Source organism: Heptranchias perlo, chromosome 5, assembly GCF_035084215.1.
Source record: "Heptranchias perlo isolate sHepPer1 chromosome 5, sHepPer1.hap1, whole genome shotgun sequence".
In the NCBI taxonomy this organism is placed as follows: Eukaryota; Metazoa; Chordata; class Chondrichthyes; order Hexanchiformes; family Hexanchidae; genus Heptranchias; species Heptranchias perlo.
In genome coordinates this window covers 101,817,691-101,835,213 of record NC_090329.1, presented here as the reverse complement: position 1 = coordinate 101,835,213, position 17,523 = coordinate 101,817,691, and the positions used below count along the sequence as shown (strand labels likewise).

Sequence of the window (17,523 nt, the reverse complement as noted above, 5' to 3'; positions counted from 1 at the left end):
TGGAAAAGGACAAGGAGCAAACTAGGGTAAAAATATTTAATTGGGGGGATTGAAGATTGACAATTAAGGGGATTTAATTTCAATCATCAGCTTCACAGAGGATGAATATTAGTCTTAAGGATTTAAATTATTATATTGCCTGGACTTCAAATTTGAGTTAATGAAACTGTTAACTTTGGCCCAGAGTCTATGATGACAGCAAACATACTCCTTTTCTTCGAGCCTGTGACTTTGTAAAGTAGCTGGAAGGCGACACTCTACCAAGTTTGCCGATGACACAAAGATTGGTGGCATAGTAAGTAGTGTAGACGGGAGCATAAAATTACAAAGAGACATTGATAGATTACGTGAGTGGGCAAAACTGTGGCAGATGGATTTCAACGCAGATAAGTGTGAGGTCATCCATTTTGGACCAAAAAATTAAAGATCAGAGTATTTTTTAAATGATGAAAAGCTAGAAACAGTGGAGGTCTGAGGAGATTTAGGGGTCCATGTACACAGATCACTAAAATGTAGTAGCCAGGTTCAAAAATTAAGCAAAAAGGCTAATGGAATGTTAGCCTTTAAAAATCGAGGGCTAGAATATAAAGGGGAGGAAGCTTTGCTGCAGCTATACGAACCCCTGGTTAGACCACATCTGGAGCACTGTGTAGAGTTCTGGGCAACGCACCTTAGAAAGGATATACTGGCCTTGCAAGGATTGCAGCGCAGATTCACCAGAATGTTACCAGGGCTCCAAGGGTTAGATTATGAGGAGAGATTACATAAACTAGGCTTGTATTCCCTGAAATATAGACGGTTAAGGGATGATTTGATTGAGGTTTTTAGGATTTTGAAAGGAATTGATAGGGTACATAGAGAGAAACTTTTTCCGCTGGTGGGGGAGTCTAGGACAAGGGGACATAATCTTAAAATCAGAGCCAGGCCATTCAGGAGAGAAGTTAGGAAACAATTTTTCATGCAAAGAGTGATAGAAGTGTAGAACTCTTTCCCACAAGATAGATGCTAGCTCAATTAATAATTTTAAATCTGAGATCGCTAATGTTATTCCCATATTTAAAAAGGGAGATAGAAGGAATTAGGACAGATACACAAACCACTAAAAGTAGCGACGTAGCTTAATAAGGCCATAAAAAACGCAAATCAAGCACTGGGTTCATTTCTATAGGGACAGAATTAAAAAACAAAGAAATTATGTTAAATTTGTATAGAACCTTGATTAGACTACACTTGGAGTATTGTGCACAGTTCTGGTCTCCATACTATAGAAAGGATACAGAGGCATTGAAGAGGGTGCAAAAAAGATTCACAAGGATGATACCAGAACTGAGAGGAAAGACTTATCAGGAAAGGCTGAACAGGCTGGGGCTCTTTTCTCTAGAAAAGAGAAGACTGAGGGGTGACCTGATAGAGATCTTTAAGATGATGAAAGGGTTTGACAGGGTAAATGTAGGGAAAATGTTTCCACTCGTGGGGGAGTCAAAAACAAGAGGTCATAAATTTAAAATAGTCGCTAATAAATTCAACGGGGAATTCAGGAGAAACTTCTTTACCCAAAGAGTGGCAAGAATGTGGAACGCGCTACCACAAGGAGTAGTTGAGGGAAATAGCATAGATACATTTAAGGGGAAGCTAGATAAGCACATGAGGGAGAAAGGAATAGAGGGGTACGGTGATAAGGTTGGATGAAGTAAGAAGGGAGGAGGCTCATGTGGAGCATAAACGCCGACATAGACCAGTCGGCCTGTTTCTGTGCTGTAGTTTCAATGTAACTCGATAGATTTTTGCTTGCCAAAGGCATTAAGGGATATGGAGCCAAGGCGCGTGGATGGAGTTAAGATACAGATTAGCCATGATCTCACTGAATGGCGGTACAGACTCGAAGGGTTGAATGGCCCACTCTTTTTCCCTATGTTCCTAATGTTAAGTCACAGCTCTTTTAACATTCCAACTGGCAATCACAGCACCAACTACAGGTGTAACTGGTATTGCAGGTATTGACGGTTTTCCAATGATTTTTCTCATTAACAGATAGGAGCCTGATATTGGAGCTTCCAATGTAATTTGAAATGGAATGTTGCAGCCCACACCGCTACTTTAATATATAATTGATTACTGATTGCATTATATTTAATACATTATGATTTTAACATTTATCATTTCTTACAATTAATATTTTTTTTATTTTATTATTTCATATTCAAGACATTCACTTTGTTTTCACTATGGGGGATCAATTAACCTTCCTTTTAAAAAAAGGATGCTTACAGTATGAAACTCCAATTCCGAAATCTTCTCAGGTTGCCCTGACCCAAAGTAGTAAACTCTTATTATGTGATCCGTGCTCCCTGTTGCCAAAAACATTCCACCTGTAAAGAAAGAGACAGACTCATGTCAGCATACACCATACACCTATAATTATCATCTTTCTCACAAGAATATAATCAGTAATACCTACACAGAAATACAAAGAAATTAGAACACTGAAAAAGGCCTTTCGGCACAATTAGTCCATGTGGCTTTTACCCTCAACACGAGCAAACTGTCCTCAGCATATTTGCAAGACCTGTTCACATAACCCTTTATCCTATTTTCCTTCATCCAGCTATCCAATTTAATCTTGAATGTTGACATAGAAGTGAATTCCATAGCCTTGCGAATCTATGTAAAGAAGTTTCTTTTGATCTCTGTTCTAAATACCTTATATTTAGTCGTATCTATGGGTCCTCATTCTTGACGCCTCAAATACTGGAAATAGTCTGCTACTATCTACCCTGTCCCCTCTTGTCAATTGTAAACACTTCTATCATATCTCCCTATAATCTGTGTTGTTTTAATGAAAAAAGCCCTAATTTTTCAAGTCTTTCTTTGTATCTTCATTTCCTCATACAAGCAGTATCCTAGTAAATCTGTGTTGGAATGAGAATTTAGGAAGCATGGTTAGTAAGCTTGCAGATGACACCAAGATTGGTGGCATTGTGGACAGTGAAGAAGGTTATCTAGGATTGCAACGGGATCTTGATAAATTGGGCCAGTGGGCCGATGAATGGCAGATGGAGTTTAATTTAGATAAATGTGAGGTGATGCATTTTGGTAGATCGAATCGGGCCAGGACCTACTCCGTTAATGGTAGGGCGTTGGGGAGAGTTATAGAACAAAGAGATCTAGGAGTACAGGTTCATCGCTCCTTAAAAGTGGAGTCACAGGTGGATAGGGTGGTGAAGAAGGCATTCGGCATGCTTGGTTTCATTGGTCAGAACATTGAATGTACGAGTTGGGATGTCTTGTTGAAGTTGTACAAGACATTAGTAAGGCCACACTTGGAATACTGTGTACAGTTCTGGTCACCCTATTATAGAAAGGATATTATTAAACTAGAAAGAGTGCAGAAAAGATTTACTAGGATGCTACCGGGACTTGATGGTTTGACTTATAGGGAGAGGTTAGACAGACTGGGACTTTTTCCCTGGAGAGTAGGAGGTTTAGGGGTGATCTTATAGAAGTCTATAAAATAATGAGGGGCATAGATAAGGTAGTCAAAATCTTTTCCCAAAGGTAGGGGAGTCTATAACGAGGGGACATAGATTTAAGGTGAGAGGGGAGAGATACAAAAGGGTCCAGAGGTGCAATTTTTTCACTCAAAGGGTGGTGAGTGTCTGGAACGAGCTGCCAGAGGCAGTAGTAGAGGCGGGTACAATTTTGTCTTTTAAAAAGCATTTGGACAGTTACATGGGTAAGATGGGTATAGAGGGATATGGGCCAAGTGCAGGCAATTGGGACTAGCTTAGTGGTATAAACTGGGCGACATGGACATGTTGGGCCGAAGGGCCTGTTTCCATGTTGTAAACTTCTATGATTCTACCCTCTTCTAAAGCCTCAATAGCCATCCTATAATGTTGAGTGAGAACCAAAAACACAAAGATGACCGTCAATGTATGCTGCAAATTAACATCAGCAATACCATGGCAGATCCAATTATATTAAAGAAGTTGATCTATTCTATCTATCTTGTTAGTATTTTAAAAAAACAATCTCCCCTACATCAAATGCTTATCTTTCTCTGCCAAAACTTCAAGTTCTTCATATACCAAACTCCTCCCCATCTTACCCTGATCACTGACTTGCTGTGAGCAACACAATGGCAGATCCACTAGTATATGAAAAATACATAGTGATCCTTATTGCTGTGTGTAAATAATGACCCTTACAGATGGCCCCTCAATCAAGAAGTATTACCATTTTCATAACTGTTCCACAAAGGTCACTTGTTGAGTGTCATCCTCATGTTATGCCTTTTAATGATAAAACTCAAACATGGCCTGCCTTGCCACATAAGCTGAGAGAACACACTCCAACAGGGAGAACGGCAACACGCACCATAAATTTTGCCATCTAGCATGCTGATCTTGCCGTCCATAACTTCCTCCATATTTTTCTGCATTTCTAATTACCAAAACGCCACAGTGAGCATGGTGGTAAATCATAATGGCTAATGTATTGATCCTATCACTAATGGTGGCATTTCTTTATTGTCATGGTAAAATGCTACAATTTAACTCAGTGACAACTTGAAATAAGAGGAATTGGCTTTTCCAGATATTTTTTTAAGTTTTAAAAGTTCTGTTTATCTAAAACAAATAAAATATAGATGCGTCCATAAAATGGATCATACAATGAATCCCAATTCCTATTTACCCTTATTTTAGTTGATTATATAATCTGGTAGCGCGGGTTCTTTGATTATCTTAAGCATCCACAAGCCTTATAGCAATGTGCAGGGAAGTTTCGCACCTATCTGATATCCCCCCCACCCCTTCAATTTTAAAGATCTTTGTTATTAAATTAATGATAAAATGTATGTAGTCATGAGCATTTACTGGGCGTATAAATTTTAGAAAGGTTTGTTTGAACCCATGTTTGGTCAGAGATCTTTGTTCTGTTAGCTATTAATGAAAATATTTGAACAATGGACCCCGCAATCAGATTCCTCCACGCCACATGGAAATTCAAAGTTTCAAAAGAGAGGGAAGGCAGATGACCAGATTGATCTTCATGTGCCCTACTGCCGAGACAGTGATGTCAATCCCTCGTAAGGGATCATGAGAAGAATCAGACTTAAAATAAGTCTTATTTTTCATGCACTGCTGACAACCATCAATTGATTTAGACTGCACATACTATGGATTTTATGTTGCCTATTAAAACATAGTTGTCAATTAATTAAATTCCATGTGCTTTAAAGATAATTGACAAAATTAGCAGTGAGAACATTTCTAATTCATGCATGGAGCGTTTGTATGGATATTGATATATTTAATTGCTGCACATGCATGACTGCTGGATTATGTTATCCACCACACACCAATTGAATTCCGATAAAGGAATCATTTGTTTGCCAACAAATGTTGGACTGGGATTGCGATGTCGATGATAATTGTTACCGCTGAAGTTCTTCTGCTAGTTCAGGTGAGATGCTTCATTTGGTTCGATTTGATTTTTGGCTCTCCGTTTTCCATACCAACCTTGGAGCAATAAATCACGCCACTGCCAGGCCTCTTAGACCATTATTTTTTAAGTCTACATGGCAGCAGCATGAAAACTGGCTTAAATGCAGGAAAATCACGAGTGTCATTGATTTTAATGGGGGTGGAGCTATGATAATTAACTTTTAACTATTTTGGCAAGGGTAACTGCAGAGCGGCACCAAGGATGGAGTGGCATAATTAAGGGTGTACGTCATTTACTCCACAATTCCCTCTTTCTTTTGTGCGTTTCAAGGGTCCCTATATGTGCCATTACAGTAGTGCAAGTTCCGAAGAAAATCTGAGCCAACCACTCAATTTTAGGAAATGCAAAACCAACAAGTCTACGATTTCATTTGAAATTAGTGGCAATTCCATTGAAAGTTTTGCTGACCATATTGCAGCTTTGCATGCATTACAGCATTGTTAAGTTACAATTTTAGCAGTCAAAAGAAAGTTTGTTATCCAATGGCTTGGTTGGCATTCATTTTTCTTCTGCAACTTGAGCTTGTATTGAAATTCAATACAAGTTGCTAAGGAATTGGGATCAGATTCCAAAAAAGCTACCATCCTCATGATGCAGATGTGAGGAATGCTTATTCTCCAACCCACAGCTTGCTTAGAGAAATTTGCAATATGTCCTTAACAAAACTGTTGTATGCATCCAAAATGAAATCAATTTGTCCTTGGAAACAATGGAATTCTGCACCATACTCACAGAAATGCAGGAAAAGTAACTATGTATAGTGATAAACTATGTAGTCAACCGTGCACACGATGGTTTTATGCTATTCTAGTGTAGGACGGAGAAAGAACCAAAAAAAGAGAACCAGTCCCTAAAACATTTATACGGTGGTACAAAATGAAAATTCACAACTTTACAGAGCTGTAATACCATAACACATTTGCATTTTCAATGTGCCATGTTTACACAGCAATTTAATATATGATTTGTTCGGCAGTAGAACATGATGATCCAATGCACCACTGAGCAGAGAAGATCAACTAAGTCTCCAACCCAAGTCCATCAGAAACAATTCAGAGGTGGGACCAGTACAATTAACTAGACCTCCACAAAGAATTTGATAAAGCTTCACAAAAAAGGCTATTAGTTAAGCTCAAAGCCGTGGGGATTTTGAGTAAACCCTGGGAATGGATAAGAAAATGGCTATGGGGTAGGGAACAAGTTTTATTTGGAGTTACATTGGGGTAGAGATGAAAATAATGGCGGAGCGCCGCAACTTGGACAGCAACTTTTGGATACTCGCATTTGACCTCACAGCTGTCCCTTGCCTTAAGTTGCTGGGGTATCATTTATGCATAAAGAACAGCAAGTGCCATTAGCCTCATCGTTATTTTGACAGCAAAATCTGGCCCAATAGCCCAGTTGGGTGGGGGTGGGGTGGAAGAATTCACAGACACATCTCTCTTTATATTCCATAAAATGACAGTACATTAGCCTCATCAACCAATGAGAAAGGAAAGTACAGAAGTATCCACCTGCAAACCAAGCACTCGTCCATTGTTTCTAGAAATAGTTGCTGATATAGCCCACATTATCTACAGTCAGAACATTTTTTTTAAATTTTAAGAGATTATAGGCATGATTCTAGCTTGGAGCCGGGAACCCAGCACTTGCATAGATATTCGAGGGGGGAGCCCAGAAGTTAACTGAGTACGTCGCAATCTGCAATTGGAACTCAACTGAACGTAAGTATTTGTGCTTTCGGTTTGCCCATGCGCCAGGCAGCCAGATTGACAGGCTGCCTGCCTGTCGGAACGGAAAGGAGCTGCAAATCGGAGAGTGGGGGAGAGAGAAATCATGAGCCTTGGAAGAAATCGGAAGTGGAGGGTAGACAACATCGGGTGGGCCTTAGATAAGACCTGGATGATGAGGCATTCCTGCTCCATCCCGGCCCACAGGCAGTGCAATAAAGGCACTCACCTCCTGGATCCAGCCCTTCTTGCCTGCTTTCACCTGACGTGAATCAGAAGCGATGAGAAACCCAAACAGGTAAAGTTAAATTTGTTTGACATTTCTAATACACAAAAAAGTCGCAATGAGGCACACTCTCTTTAAATATTGTTCCGCTAACTTTAAGTGGGGACGGGGCTTCTGGGTTTCTGTTGCGCGCGTGCATCTAACCTGGGTTAAACCCGAAAGTTGGAGCCGGAATGCGGTCCCGCTCCAAAAACAAACTATTTTTACTGCCCACCCGCCCCATACCCACCCCTTCTTGGGGGTTAAAATTACCCCCTATATATTTGACATCTACCTACACACTGAGTTTTAAATCAATTACTACCATCTAAAGCCTTTAAGGCTTAAAACTGACAATTTCACTTACCAGCACTGAAAGAAGAACAGATCATTTGGACCCCTGGCCTTGGTCGCTCAGTAAATTTAATTGGCCGATGGCTGTATTCAAAACAGAATATTAAAAAAATTATTATAATTACTAAGGTCTTAACCAGTTTATTAAAAAAAAACTAAGGCATAGCACATTTCCCATTTAGATTGGAGAGCATTTTGTAGCTTTTTTCCTCCTGGAGGTTAATATTATTCAAACTGAAAATTGACCATAGGCAGCAATAATTAGTATGGACTGACTTGGAAGTTTTTTTTAAAGATCAATGTCAAATTTACATAAAATTAACTACTCAAAGGTCACATTAATTACTATGTTACTGAAATGGCACACTTCGAAACCAAGGTCAGAATGGTCTGGTACAAGATCTGAAAAAAAAAGCGATGTTTGGCATAGTCTTAAAAAATTGTACAATAGCTTCATAAAATACAGACATGAATGTAAACCCTTGAAAACACTATTCAAAAAAAACAGCCACTTCAGAGGCCAGAGAATTGCACATATCTCTAATAAAGTAACTGTAGAAGAAGCACAATAAAGTACTCCAATTCATCATACAAGCTATAACAATACAAGACAATAAGTCTTGGTAGAACTGAAATCCATGAATATTGTTAGATGTCCTCATAAGACAAATATTGCACCCAAATTCATTAATGTACTGAACACACATTTTTAGCATCTTCAACTGACAGGTATTATAATTAAAATGCCAGGTCAATGCTCCAATGTCCACCAATAGAATCACAATTCCAGCAGAACCTAGTGCTTCAGGCTTTTTCCAGCTCTGGAGACAGCAACTCCCCTGTCAATGGCAAGTCATTAATGATGTACATTACCTCAAGCTTCATTACATGTCCGCAGCAATCCCGGTCAAGTAGGTATTGAGAAATTACTTCTCCTCCCATGAAGGTCCTTTTGGTTGTTGACCAGGTGATATTGTGACTATCAGACTAGGTACTGCATTTATTAATATATTAATAGGTCCATTTAAGCAAAAGGAACTGGGTTATATTATATTATAAAATTACATAATTTAACCGCACTTCCTTACTGGTGAATGATACTGATTCGCACATGAATAGTTGCTTAGAAATTGCAAACACAACTTTAAATGTCAGAGACTAGACACATATTGAGTCTCCATTTGCAAATCAGACTCTTTACAGAAGAGCAGAGGCAAATTACAATATAACCAAATGAAATATGGTTCTTGTTCTTTCAATTGCCACTGTAAACTTTTTTAAAAATAGGTTCAACAACCCAGAGAAAGCTAAAAAAAAATTGATATTGAATTTCATAATGATAATGAGCTTGTTCTATGCATCATTCTCCTTGCATCGTTACATTATTTTGCTTCACATCAGAACAATGACGCACTGAGCTGACTCAGCACATTTAATGGGTCAGAAGAGGAGGCAGTTCATTCAATGCCACATTGAACCACCCAAGAAAAAGTAGTGGGTATTTTGAGTTAAAGCAGCATAGATTTTGTAGTAGAAGTAGCTTCCCAAACTATATTACAGATTTCTGGGAAGCTCTGAACCACATTATGAAATTCTGGGAAGCCAGCTCTGTGGGAAAGCAAAGATTCAGGGACATTCACACTCAGATGGATGTGGTGCCATTGTTCTCTCAGCAAAGATTATAAACATGTCTAACAGCAGCCTAAAAGGCTAATAAAAATGGATCAATTTGTTTGGGAATCTAGTCAGGTGATCAGCAGAAATAGCTTTCAGGAAGACATCAAAGTCCTGGTTTATGGCCCGAGCTGTGGCTAAAGTGCTGTGTAAAGTTAAAAGATAAATTTTAAAAATGACCCGATGATCTGGCCTCAGTGGAACATGTGAAAATCGACCATCCATAATTTCTGACATATGTGCCTTTCAAAACTGTCACATTGGATGAGACTCACATGACCCAACTAGCCTTTCTTAATTGGACATTGAGGCTTAAACCCAGAAAGGGGATTTATCAGTGAAATTTAAGATATAAAAAGGCCATTCCTTGACTTCCTCTCAGTTCAGACATTTATCAAGTCAGACAAAGGCATTCGGGCACTAGTAAACAGCCAGTCAGGCCAGAGAACAGTCTAGCAGAACCAGCAATCAGTCAAGTCAAAGAAAAGAGTCAAAAGGGTTGCAGGCAGTCAGTCAGAGAAGCGGCACAACAGTTGGGCAGATTCAATTCAGGCCAGAATTAAGAGTTGACGTTGTAATGCTATTAGAGTTTCAGGATTTCATCCAGCAACTTATACTTGGAATGAGTGACCACAACATGGTTGAATTCCATATCCAATTAGAGGGTGAGAAGGTTGATTCTCAAACAAGCGTACTGAGCTTGAATAAAGGACACTATGATGGTATGAGAGCGGAATTGATTAAAGTGGACTGGGAAAATAGATTAAAGGGTAAGACGGTACATGAGCAGTGGTGTTCAGTTAAGGAGTTATTTTACAACTTTCAAAATAAATATATTCCACTGAGGAAAAAAGGGTGTAAAAGAAATGATAGCCATCCGTGGCTAAGTAAAGAAATTAAGGACATATAAGGTAGCCAAACTTAGTGGGAGGATAGAAGATTGGGAAGTCTTCAAAAGACAGCAAAAAGAAACTAAAGGATTGATTAAGAAAGGGAAGTTAGATTATGAAAAGAAATTAGCAAAAAATATAAAAACAGATAGCAAGAGTTTCTATAGTTATATAAAAAGAAAAAGGGTGGCTAAGGCAAACGTAGGTCCCTTAGAGGATGAGACCGGGAAATTAATGGTGGGAAAAATGCATGTGGCAAAAATGCTGAACAAATATTTTGTTTCAGTCTTTACGGTAGAGGACACTAAGAATATCCCAACACTGGACAAACAGGGGGCTCTAGGGGGCGAGGAGCAAAACACGACTAAAATCACGAAGGAGATGGTACTCAGTAAATTAATGGGACTCAAAGCGGATAAATCCCCTGGACCTGATGGCTTACATCCTAGGGTCTTGAGGGAAGTGGCAGTAGGGATTGTGAATGCTTTGGTAATAATTTTCCAAAATTCCCTGGACTCAGGAAAGGTCCTGGCAGATTGGAAAACTGCTAATGTAACACCCTTATTTAAAAAGGGTAGCAGGCAGAAGGCTGGAAATTATAGACCAGTTAGCCTAACATCTGTGGTGGGTAAAATTTTGGAGTCTATTATTAAGGAGACAGTAACGGAACATTTAGATAAGCATAATTTAATAGGACAAAGTCAGCATGGCTTTATGAAGGGGAAGTCATGTCTGACAAATTTGCTTGAGTTCTTTGAGGACATAACGTACAGGGTGGATAAAGGGGAACCAGTGGACGTAGTGTATTTAGACTTCTAGAAGGCATTCAACAAGGTGCCACATAAAAGATTATTGCTCAAGATAAAGAATCACTGGATTGGGGGTAATATTCTGGCGTGGGTGGAGGATTGGTTATCTAACAGGAAGCAGAGAGTTGGGATGAATGGTTCATTCTCGGACTGGCAACCAGTAACCAGTGGTGTTCCACAGGGGTCGGTGCTGGGTCCCCAGCTCTTTACAATCTATATTAACGATTTGGAGGAGGGGACCGAGTGCAACATATCAAAATTTGCAGATGATACAAAGATGGGAGGGAAAGTAGAGAGTGAGGAGGACATAAAAAACCTACAAGGGGATATAGACAGGCTGGGTGAGTAGGCAGAGATTTGGCAGATGCAATATAATATTGGAAAATGTGAGGTTATGCACTTTGGCAGGAAAAATCAGAGAGCAAGTTATTATCTTAATGGCGAGAAACTGGAAAGTACTGCAGTACAAAGGGATCTGGGGGTCCTAGTGCAAGAAAATCAAAAAGTTAGTACGCAGGTGCAGCAGGTGATCAAGAAGGCCAACGGAATGTTGGCTTTTATTGCTAGGGGGATAGAATATAAAAACAGGGAGGTATTGCTGCAGTTATATAAGGTATTGGTGAGACCGCACCTGGAATACTGCATACAGTTTTGGTGTCCACACTTAAGAAAAGACATACTTGCTCTCGAGGCAGTACAAAGAAGGTTCACTCGGCTAATCCCGGGGATGAGGGGGTGGACATATGAGGAGAGGTTGAGTAGATTGGGACTCTACACATTGGAGTTCAGAAGAATGAGAGGCGATCTTATTGAAACATATAAGATTGTGAAGGGGCTTGATCGGGTGGATGCGGTAAGGATGTTCCCAAAGATGGGTGAAACTAGAACTAGGGGGCATAATCTTAGAATAAGGGGCTGCTCTTTCAAAACTGAGATGAGGAGAAACTTCTTCACTCAGAGGGTAGTAGGTCTGTGGAATCTGCTGCCCCAGGAAGCTGTGGAAGCTACATCATTAGATAAATTCAAAACAGAAATAGAAAGTATCCTAGAAGTAAAGGGAATTAGGGGTTATGGGGAGCGGGCAGGAAATTGGACGTGAAGCTGAGTTCGGATCGGTCAAGGCCCTGTGGGTGGCGGAGAGGGCCCAGGGGCTGAGTGGCCGGATCCTGCTCCTACTTCTTGTGTTCTTTAGATTTGTGGTTGGGATCAGATCAGCCATGATCTTATTGAATGGCGAAGCAGGCTCGAGGGGCCGATTGGCCTACTCCTGCTCCTATTTCTTGTGTTCTTGTGTTAGCTAAACCAGAAATAAAAGATGATGGATGAACCACACAAGGAAGATGGCTAGGGATGATGACATTGTCAAAGTCTGACAAACTAAACCAAGGTTTCCTGAACAAGTGCACAGGTAAAAAGAATGCAGCAGGTGATACATTTACACCCAAATTGTTAAGCCAGGTGGCAACCTTAGACCTTAAACTTGTTATAATTTATGATAACTCCATTATAGCAGAGATATGGCAACATAATAAACTAATTTTGTTGTAAACTTAATGCTGAACTAAGTGCCTGCTGTAATATCATTATCTTATGAAAAAGCTGGTTGTACAGATTTGGATATTGATTAAATTAGTAATAGTGACTTCTCTGTCTGGCAAGAATGAATTATCTCACTTCCGACAGGCTGTACTGTTATTTCTAGGTTGACTGTCTCAGGGCGTAGGTATTAAAATACTCTGGACTGGGAATGTAAGACAGTTCAGGGGTAAGCTAAATTGTCATTTTATAAATCTTAGACGTACGTGGTAAATTTCCAATCTAGTCTGTATACTTGAGGGAGGAGAAAAGATAAAGATTGGTCTGATACCTCTTGATATATTTAGACTAAATATCAGAAGATCTGACAGTATATTTCAGAATCATGGAATGTATTCTACCGTATACACTAATTATCTTGCACTTTGTTAAAGGTGAGAAAACTTGAGTTTTATGAAGAAGTGGCTAATTGTATGGAAAAAGGGAATTTAGTAGATGCAGTGTATATGGATTTTCATAAGGTGTCTCATAAGATTCTTGTTACAAAAATGCAGGCGTATGGTAATAGAGGAAATAAAGCAGCATTGATAGAAAATTGCCTGATAGATAAGAAACAAAAGGTTAGGGATATGGGTGCTGCTCAAATTTGATAAAGGGTGGAAGTGGTCAGTGTTGGGTCCACGTTTTATCTAAATGATTATCTAGATGATTTAGACTTGAACATAGAGGGCACAGTTTCGAAATTTGCCGATGACACAAAAGTAAGGCAAACAACAAGGTGGACTGAATATCTCCAGGAGGACATGGGCAGGTTACTGGAATGGTAGCAGATGTAATTTAATGCAGAGGAGTGTGAAATGATGCATTTTGAATGAAAAACAATGGAATATACACTCAATGAAAAGCCAGTGAAGGGTGTGGAGGAACAAGTACATAATGCTTTGAAAGTGAAAGTGCAGGAAGATAAAATCATAAAAAAGTCCAATAATATTTTGGGTTTTGTAAACAGATGCAGAGAGTACAAAAGCGAAGAGGTTATAATTTTTTTTACAAGGCAAAGGTAGGCCAAAGTGAGAGTATTGTGTGCAATTTTCGCCATCCCATTGCAGAAAGGACATTAAAGCCACAAAAACATACAGCATGAATTTATCAGGGATGAGAAACTATAACTACAAGGAGAAATTTAATAGATTATTTCCACTGGTGCAGAGAAGGCATAGTGGAGATTTAATAAAGGTTTTTAAAATTATGAAGAGCTTTCATAGAATGCATGGGAAGACTATTTCCTCTAGTTGGGAAATCGGCAATGAGTGGGGTCATCAATTTAAAATGGTCACTAAGAGATTGAGGACAGAGATTAGCAGAAATATATTTACACATTGATTTGTTAAAGCATGGAAGGCTGTCTCACAGAAAATAGTTGAGGTAGAGATCACTACATCTTTGAGGGAACATTGGATAAATACTTGAAGCAGAGGAAGATACAAAGCTATTGGAAGACAGCAAAGGGAGGTTGGATTTGTTTTTGATTGCTGTAGCATCCTTCTGTGATGTAAACTTTTATGGTCCTACTCAAGGAAGCTTTCTTTCAAATAAAGATACCTTAAATACTTGCAAGCTGACTCAGCTGAGAATGGGAGGACTTCACTTAAAAAAAAAATCTTCATTCCAGATGTGAAGAGCAGATGATCATAGATATATATGCAGTCCTGAGTTAGCTTTGGTCAGCTATGTGATTGGCTTGCAAACCTGTTAACCCAAATTCAATCTGGAATCCTCATGCATACTTGAAATTTACCCTGAGACCACCCACTATTTTAATATGCACATGCTACTTTCTCCTTACCCTTTATTTCCATTTGTGAAGTATTACTTGGGTCACGTGAGAGAATTGTGAGATGAGGGCATCAGTAAAAATAAGGAATAATAGTTATGACACTCCATTCAAGAGACCAATGGTTATGTGAAAAATGATCTTTGTGTTCTGACATAACAGCAAGCAGTTTCTAAGGATGGGATATGAAGTACCATGCAGTTATAAACTGCTCAATGGAAAAGGACTTTCAGTTTAGAACGATCATAATTCTCAAATTATGCGACTGATGGTGTTCTATATCAATGTCAGAGTTGGAATCTCACTCAAATCACACTCAGCTGCCTTTGAATTTGAATACATGCGCTGTGGGGATGTACTGGTGGCCTTTTCTCATTCAATTTCATTCTTTAAGAATCAGTCTAGGACTGAATACTTTTACTGTCTCCATTCACATGATTCAAATGTACAGCCATTCTTCAGGAGGGAGCCGTGCTTCCATACAGTCCGAACAAATTTACAAGAACATGTGGAAGAACTGCCAGGCTGTATCCGCATACGAATGGTTAGTTCTTTATAAAAGGATCAACAAATAAAAAAACATTTGCATAATTACCACCTTCAAGAGTGGAAATCAAAATGTGTTTTTCCTTCTTCCGGGGATGAGGGTAGGAAGTACTTTTTGTTCAAAATACTCCCACTTTAACAGAACAAAATAATACTCTTACCAAGATTCCTTTGATTTTATTTTTAAAACATCAATTTTGTTGCAAATTTCCTAGCATGTTGTGTGACTTCTCGGGATCGACCGACTCCAAAGCAGCCCTCAGGCCCATTTGAAGTTGCATACGCCCCCTACCCCACTGTTTCTAATAGGGTGCAGACAGACACTGCCCATAACCTATATCACAGGAGCTGCCTAGTAGGGAAGGGAACCGTACTCAAGTCACTCCATGTCTTACATATATATTTTTTAAAATCCAATGAATTTCAGTAAGAGTACAATCTACTTTTAATTTGAATTATCTGTTAATTCAATTGAGATTGTTCAAAAAAAAGGCCTTCTGTGCTAATTTATTAAAATTGCTTAATTTGTACTATTAGATAATTCAATTGTTTTTCGAGTTCAAAAAATGGCTTTGAATTAACAGGAGTTGAGAGCATTATTTTGTTCTATAAAAAGGGAGTGCATGTTGGACCTACACTTTTAATAAATTAAATACCGAAATACATAGCAGCAATTAAGTACAGAATCTCTCATTTATTTTAAGAAATCCAGTTAACATTTTCTCAAAAAAAAACATTTACTGACCTAAATTTGTACATGCCAGCATCCCACTGCCAGAAACAAATTGTGCCATCTGCCCCCGTAGAAGACAGAAACCTCATAGAGCCAGTGCACATTGGCGAAAACTGAAAATCAGCAAAATTGAAAAGGTTAGCATTGGGCAACATACAAAAGCATATTTCATTGACAAAAGGTGCAGTACTCATCAACATAAAATGTTTGTTATCTACTGTTGATTAAGTGGAGTAGCTATAAACACAACCAGCTTTCTCCCAAACTACCCCACCAATGGTCCACTTTCAGATTACAATATTCTGACTAATAAGGCAACCAGGGATTTAAGAATAATGTAGGAAGCAGAAAATATAAATTGGGAGGCAGTGAAGAGGAACTTTTCCCAGTAACTCTGTGAATAAATAAAAGCACTTGGTGTCATGCTGAGTGATAGAGATGAGGAAGATCTTAAGTCCTTGCTGAACTGGCTGCCTTCAGGTGGGGTTACAGTGGGGCACCAATATTGGCCTCAGTGTCCTCAAGCTAGGAAGGATTTTTTTAAAAACTTAGCCAGATGCCCATGATCATTATTGAAGACACAACCACCAATCATGAGGTGAAGGGAGAAGGATGCTCAAGAGGCCAGAGTCTGAGAAATAAAGAGTAGCACTGGAGAAGGTTGCACAGATAAGGAAGGGTGAGGCCATGAAGAGATTTAAATACAAGGATGAGAATTTTAAATGTGACAAACTGGGGGACCAGGAATCAATGTAAATCAGCGTGGACAGGAGTGATGGACTAACAGGACTTGGTGTAGGATTGGATATGGACAATAGAGTTTTAGATGAGCTAAAGTTTACGGAAGGTGGCAGATGGGGGTTCAGTCAGGAGAGCAATGGAATAATAGCTTGCAGATGACAACGGCAAAGGTGAGGGTTTTGGCAGCACATGGGGGACTCCCAAATTATGATGCAGGGGTGGGAAGAGAAGCCACTGTTGGAGATGCTATGGCTATGATCAGGTAAGTAAGAGTGGAACCAGGCACAGCAGTCTCACCGAGCTGAATAATGAAGCAGAGGCATTGGAGGAGGGTGGAGAGATCAAGTGTGCCAACTGCTACAGAGAGGTCAAGGATGGATAATGCACCATGGTCACAATCACAGAGAATGTCATTCATAACTTTGGTTAGGGCCATTTTGGTGCTGTGGGAGGGACAGAAACTTGGGAGAGATTCATACAGGTAGCTGTGAAAGATGTAGGCACAGAATGAGAGAAAAGGGAGGTCGAAGGTGGAGTGGAAGTTTGCAAGGAAAAAGGGATCAAGGGTTTTCTTTTTAAGGAGGGAGCGATGACATCGGCTTTGAAAGGGAGGGGAATAATGCTTGAGGAGAGGTAACCATTTACAATGTCGCTGCACGTATGAGGCTACCATTTAAATTCATTTCAGATGGTGTGATATTATGCAAACTCCTGTTGAAGGTGTGAACCCACTGGTTTTTCTAGGCTCTTGTTATGCCAGCATAAATACAAACCAATCAATAGATCTAGGCCCTTCACCTATGTGTATCAAGACCAGATAAATCTGGTCCTCCAGTACCTATAACAAGCCTCTTTTATATTTTTCTTGTGCTGCTTAGCTCCCACAGCCCGTGCCTCATGCAG

General features: G+C 39.4%; 1 protein-coding gene across 3 annotated transcripts in view; it reads right to left on the bottom strand.

Moving 5' to 3' along the window:
• phip (pleckstrin homology domain interacting protein) overlaps nt 1–17,523 on the bottom strand; it is a 219,148-nt gene that overhangs the window by 126,513 nt on the left and 75,112 nt on the right. For all 3 annotated transcript variants that reach the window (XM_067984931.1, XM_067984932.1, XM_067984933.1), the window contains exons 9-11: nt 15,892–15,992; nt 7,871–7,941; nt 2,269–2,369 (exon numbers count right to left, since the gene is read on the bottom strand). In XM_067984931.1, coding sequence (XP_067841032.1) covers nt 2,269–2,369; nt 7,871–7,941; nt 15,892–15,992 — 273 coding nt within the window. The remainder of the gene's footprint in view (nt 1–2,268; nt 2,370–7,870; nt 7,942–15,891; nt 15,993–17,523) is intronic.